This window comes from Anneissia japonica, unplaced genomic scaffold, assembly GCF_011630105.1.
Source record: "Anneissia japonica isolate Jap-2015-1 unplaced genomic scaffold, ASM1163010v1 scaffold288214_len167563_cov143, whole genome shotgun sequence".
Lineage (NCBI taxonomy): Eukaryota > Metazoa > Echinodermata > Crinoidea > Comatulida > Comatulidae > Anneissia > Anneissia japonica.
The window spans coordinates 74,452-80,615 of record NW_022702782.1 but is presented as its reverse complement, the minus strand read 5'-3'; the positions used below and the strand labels follow the sequence as shown (position 1 = coordinate 80,615).

The 6,164-nt window shown below is 36.6% G+C and overlaps 1 protein-coding gene across 3 annotated transcripts in view; it reads left to right on the top strand.

The window, feature by feature from the left end:
- Window positions 1–1,558: 1,558 nt before the first annotated feature.
- The window catches only part of LOC117104025 (medium-chain acyl-CoA ligase ACSF2, mitochondrial-like), a 23,408-nt gene continuing 18,802 nt past the window's right edge, over window positions 1,559–6,164 (top strand). For 2 of the 3 annotated variants that reach the window (XM_033244676.1, XM_033244674.1), the window contains exons 1-4: window positions 1,559–1,750; window positions 2,272–2,336; window positions 4,800–4,928; window positions 5,067–5,120. In XM_033244676.1, coding sequence (XP_033100567.1) covers window positions 1,645–1,750; window positions 2,272–2,336; window positions 4,800–4,928; window positions 5,067–5,120 — 354 coding nt within the window. In that variant the 5' untranslated portion in view covers window positions 1,559–1,644. Of the gene's footprint in view, window positions 1,816–2,271; window positions 2,337–4,799; window positions 4,929–5,066; window positions 5,121–6,164 lie in introns of all 3 variants that reach the window. The other variant, XM_033244675.1, reaches the window with a different exon arrangement.

Sequence of the window (6,164 nt, the reverse complement as noted above, 5' to 3'; positions counted from 1 at the left end):
CATATGTGAAATAAACACTTTTAATCGATTCACTTGTGTCTTTACTATTGTTTTATATTCTACATTAAACCCTAAATACGGAAATTGGCGATGATGATGGCAGTTTATGGTAGTATTGGCGTTTTTAGTGAAACAAGTTTGAGGATTATGTTGATCGAATGGATGCATTTTTGCTATTTTTCAAAATAACAATCATATTTCAATGGAAAACATATATAATGATGATCTACAAGATTGATGGCCAAACATATATAATGATGATCTGCAAGATTGATGGCCAAGGTTAAGAAGAGGTGGAAATATAAAATCTGATTACAATACATGTAGATTCATTTTGCTTTTTTATATGAAGAACCAAGTTTTACTACTGTATTTACCAGGCTGCTTGCCACTGTTTTATAGGATAGGTAGTAACATCACTTTATTTGCCTATACATTAAAATTACATCAGTTAAAAAAAAACCAAAAAAAAAACGTGTATGTGTATTTGAACACAAGAGGAGTCGAGTGGCCGATCGGTAAGGCAGGAGCGCCGCTGCTACAGCTACGGCGCTGGTTCCAGCCGCTTCTCGCCCATGGTTCGGTTGGTAGAACCACGTTTTCTAGAATAGAGACTTAAAATGGAGGTGCAGTGTATACATCTGGCTCGTGTGCACTTTAAAGAACCCATTGCAACTTTCGGAAGAGTGGGGTTACCTCGATGTTAATGGTTCATTTCAGTCCCTGTCGTAGAAAGATGAGAACATGTATCTACCAAGAAGCGCCTCTTTTTCGGCTGCTAGGTAGTCACGGACGACGCCCTTACGCAATTCAGCACAATAACGCTGCTAGTTTTGGGTTATCCTCCTACCTTTACCCTTTACGTTTAAGTAATATATGCCGTGGACCATTTGTGTATTGATGTAAGGTGTTTTTATTATAGTATTACAGTACACGTAAATCAAACTAAATTAGGTGATTATTTTTTTAATACAAGAATGTACATCAGTTCTTTATGATTATATTATGGTAAACGTTCAATGAGTACTGTATGGATACTCTCCAATTTAATTTTTTTTTTCTTTTCATGTTAATTTTTTTTTTTTTTTGACATTTTAATTCACTGATTTTTTTTTTTTTTTTTGATTTTTTTTTTTAAATTTAGCTTGTTTTAAGCGTATTTAAGTTAGGGCCATCTGAATTTTCGACCCAAAATAAAAATTTGAGAGGCGGGATTTTTTTTTCATTAAAAAAAAATGAAGAAAGGCTAATCAAAATCAAATGTTTTTACAATCAGGTGTAATGGTACTGCTAAAGTATCATCTTATTCAACGGGGATTCGTGGATTACAGATACTGTAGATTGATTGAAAAAAAAAAAAAAAAAAAAACTCCCCTCACCGCCTTAAAATTGGTTGAGATGTGACGCTAACAAGTACTTTTTTTTACTTGGCCTTATTGAACGCTTCGCATTTGTGAGTGGTGACTATACAAAGGCAATAGATCAAAAGGTCGGTCAAATACTGTAGGTCAAGGATGCAGATCACTAATATTGTTTTTCCTTTGGTCATTTTGCTGAAGTGAAATCAGGTCAGTAGTATTAACTGCAGGAGAGCGTTCATTTCAGTTTTTGGTTACGGGTATTAATTCTTCGTACAGTAGTAAGATGGAGGTGTCGTTGAATATCAGCTATGCTAGTTCGAATCAAAGTTCTCCTCTCATTGGACTTACGTTGCATCAGCTGCTTGAGAAGAGGGTTAATGAACATCCAGATCGTGAAATGTATGTCTTTCCCGAAGACGGTGACAGAATCACCTTCAATTTATATAAAGATCGGGTATGTACAAAAAGCCTTTAAAGGCATCTATTAATACATCGTGGTTACTTTTATTCAGTTCTTTTCTGGTTGTGATGTAGCCTATCGAGGAGGAGTCTTGATTTAAAGGGTGTGAGGGGTGATGATTGGGTGGGTGTGGGGCGAACAAAGATGATATATGGGGTGTAGGGGTACTGATTGGGTGGGTGTGGGGCGAAAGGATGATATGGGGAATCGAGGAACTAGCTCGCGCGATAAGTTGATATCTGGAGATTTTTTACTTCTTTTTTAGCATAATTATACTGTACGATCTTTTTCATTGTGGGAGAGACTGGAGTGGACGCGACTTTTAGTTGCGGGAAAAGAGCATGGGCGTCAATCGGTGGGGACAGGGGGACGCGTTTCCCCCCCCCACTTTTCACCATAAGAGACAGACGTTGCATCAGCTGCTTGAGAAGAGGGTTAATGAACATCCAGATCGTGAAATGTATGTCTTTCCCGAAGACGGTGACAGAATCACCTTCAATTTATATAAAGATCGGGTATGTACAAAAAGCCTTTAAAGGCATCTATTAATACATCGTGGTTACTTTTATTCTGTTCTTTTCTGGTTGTGACGTAGCCTATCGAGGAGGAGTCTTGATTTAAAGGGTGTGAGGGGTGATGATTGGGTGGGTGTGGGGCGAACGAAGATGATATATGGGGTGTAGGGGTACTGATTAGGTGGGTGTGGGGCGAAAGGATGATATGGGGAATCGAGGAACTAGCTCGCGCGATAAGTTGATATCTGGAGATTTTTTACTTCTTTTTTAGCATAATTATACTGTACGATCTTTTTCATTGTGGGAGAGACTGGAGTGGACGCGACTTTTAGTTGCGGGAAAAGAGCATGGGCGTCAATCGGTGGGGACAGGGGGACGCGTTTCCCCCCCCCCACTTTTCACCAATCTTCTATAATTAAAACCCCACTTTTAAAAGCGAATGGAAAGAATACAATTACGCATGACTCATTTATTTTTCTGTCACTTTTCTAAGCGCGGTACGTATTTTCCGGACCAAAACCGAGTAAAAACGCAATTGTTTATAGGCCTACGTACATTTCTTAACCATCTCAGATCGATTTTGTGGGTGCGACGTTTATCAGAGGCTTATTGTGAAAAGGATGTACTGAACGTTGTTAAAATTAGAAGCATGTATACTTATTAGGTCAATATTTTTACAAACTCAAAAGTGCACAATTTCTACTATAAACGATTTACCTTTATTCCTTTTATATGACCCGTACGTATATACTAGTGTTTAATATTTCCTACATACCCTACATAGGATCAATGTTTTTTCTAATTTAAAAAAATTATAGTTCGTCAATTGAATTTTATACAGCCATTATTAAACAATAATTATACAGCCTTTGACACAGATATGTCTATGGATTAAGTGATAGGCCTACCAAAAGTTTACAAACTCCAGTGTTACGTTGACGCAATCTCGCAATGACCTCATAATAATCAGTGGCGGATTCGTTCAAGTTAGGCCGAGCCGACCCTAAATTTTTCATAATTATTTTTAAAAAATGGAAAAAAACAAAGGAAAATGTATATAATTAGAATTTAGGTATGAGAGTGCCATTTCCGGCAATCTAGAGGTGTCATAATAACAAATTTTCTTTCCTCAGCCCCAACCATGATAAGGCTGAGGTGATCTACTGTACTTTCCCAACGTGCAATTCCCTCCACATTCCCCCTCCATTTTGCTTTCCTGGAGCCGCCACTGATAATGATAAATTAAGTAAATAACCTTTATGTTTGTGAAATCAAAATGCTAACTAATGTTTTGTGTTTGATCGTAAATTAGAGGGTCTCCACTCACAATAGTTTAGTCGCAATATTACTTACACAAAAGTGAAATTCAAAAAAAGAAAAGCAAAAACCTCTTGATTGATTTTGAAAGTACTGTACATGCAAAAAAGACTAAATTAATAACTGTTTTAAGTATCTTATTTGTTTTTCATAGTTCGAATATTGAATACGTTATAAGCTAATCAGTAGATAATAAATCATTATTTTTATGAATGTTAGTTTGCACAAAATATATAAGCGGACATATGACTAAAAGGATAATTTTAAAAACTTTTTTATGATGAGTATTTCAGTTGCAGATTCAAGGGCCCCAGCCGGCCCACCATCCCTTATTTTTTTTTTTTCCCAAATTTAAAGTGGAGAAAAATTAAAAATAATATTCAAATTCAGTCTGAGAGTGCAATTTCCGACCAACTAGAGGTGCTATAATCCTAAATTTTCTTAGTAGTTTCTGGTAGTCTTTACTCTCAATCTGTAAAAGTCCCTCTTCTGGGCCCAGCTCTATTTCAAATTACTCGATCCGCCACTGGATATTTTGAAAATTTCGTATGAAAATAAATGTTAATTGCATTGCTTAAATTCAGTTAAAAGGCTTGGTCCTACGGCCCAATGCTTTATTTTTCATTTCGTCCCCCCCCCCCAAACTTTCAACCACGGATCGACGCCCTTGGAAAAGAGGCATGCGCCCCCACCCACCCCATTCCTGAATACGCCACTGGTCTCAGAGTATCTTGCTCCGTAAACTTCTCTTTAGACAGCCTACATTATATTACACCAGAGAGTGATTAAAAACTAATCTAAGTCAGCACATTATAAACTACTTGCATCATTCGGTGAATTTAGAATATCAGTACAAGGTCATTCGACGCCCGACTACTGTTCGGCGAACATAAAATCGGATAAAACTTCTCGGAATTTTTTGCGAGTTTAGGAACGCCAATAGTGCAAGCTTTGTTGTAGGAGTGCGAGTGCGCTTCTTTTACTCGCACATAGGTCTAAGCCAAAATACGTCAGTGGTGTCTGGAGGTCTTAGCTCAACAATAGACGTGCACCCACCCATGGACCTGCGTTCACGAAATAGGGCCTTGAAAGATATTATCATTGAAAATATTGCATTGGCATACATTGTTTAATGTTTCCTTCTAGGTTGAACGATTGGCTACAGGACTTTTATCCATTGGAATGAAGAAAGGCGACCGATTGGCAATATGGAGCAATATTCATATGGAATTCCTGCTTTTTGTTGGTGCCGCAAGATCCATTGGCGTTATTACAGTATATACCATTAATTCTACCATTTACATGAATCTAGGCGATCTATAATTTATACAATGGTATTAAGAGATGGGCAGTAGGTATTTGAGTTTATATCTTATGACATTGTTTTAATTGTTTGATTCAATATGCTTGCAGGTACGTATTCGACCAACTTTTCCCAATATTGGCGTCAAAGATATTTTGCTTCTTGTGAGTAACAAATTATTTTCTGTTTGCTTAGTCATAAAGATTATCAGTCATTATTCTTACAATATTGTATTTATTAACTGAATATGTTGTCAAAATATCCACAAATACCTGGAATGGACATTTCCAAAATGTCAATTAACGTACCAATTAGAACATGGCCAGCAATATGCGCATGTCCCACAAACAGAAGTTTAAGTTCGTTTATGCTGTCCTTCTCTGTGGCACATTTGCAACATTACCCGAGATCTTTCGGTTATTTCTATGCATTAGATTGGTTGCTTAATAACTACAGGTATATCTCATCTTTTTTAACTTGATAAAGGTTTACGGCCGAAAGATTTCGTTGTTTGTATTTCAATATATACCGTATATTATACATATAGGCATACATATATATATATATATATATATATATATATATATATACATACATATTTCGGATAAGGCAATCAATTAATTGCCTCACCAAAAATGTCATTTATCTCATATATTGTAATATTTGTGGTAAGCAATATGTGGGAGAAACAAAAAACACTCTCCGTATGAGAATGACACAACATAGATCAGCTATCAGAACATCTAAGCTTGATCAACCAGTAGCCGAACATTTCAATTTAGCTGGTCATTCAATTTCAAATTTCAGAGTGATTGCATTTGACCATAATGCCAGTTGGAGCGACAAAAATCGCAAAGATAGAGAGAATCACTGGGAACTTTTACTTAAAACAACCACACCATTTGGACTCAATATTAGGAACGTTCTCCCAGTACACTTAATTAAACCAATGGCATTTCAATTTATTCTGGATAAATCATTTGGCTTATTTATTGAGGCTTGTCTCTATAGTTTAGTTTTGGCCTTCCTGTTTACTTGTTTAGGCTGTTTATTCTAATCTCACCCAGCCTATTGTTTCCAATCATGCTTGCATGAAATTCTCACTTTATACAATCTAGCTTTTTCTACCCTCACTCAATCGCCACTGAGGAAGGACTAGTGTTGTCCGAAAGCTCTGGTTCTATTTCTGGCTGTTTACTTACGTTTAC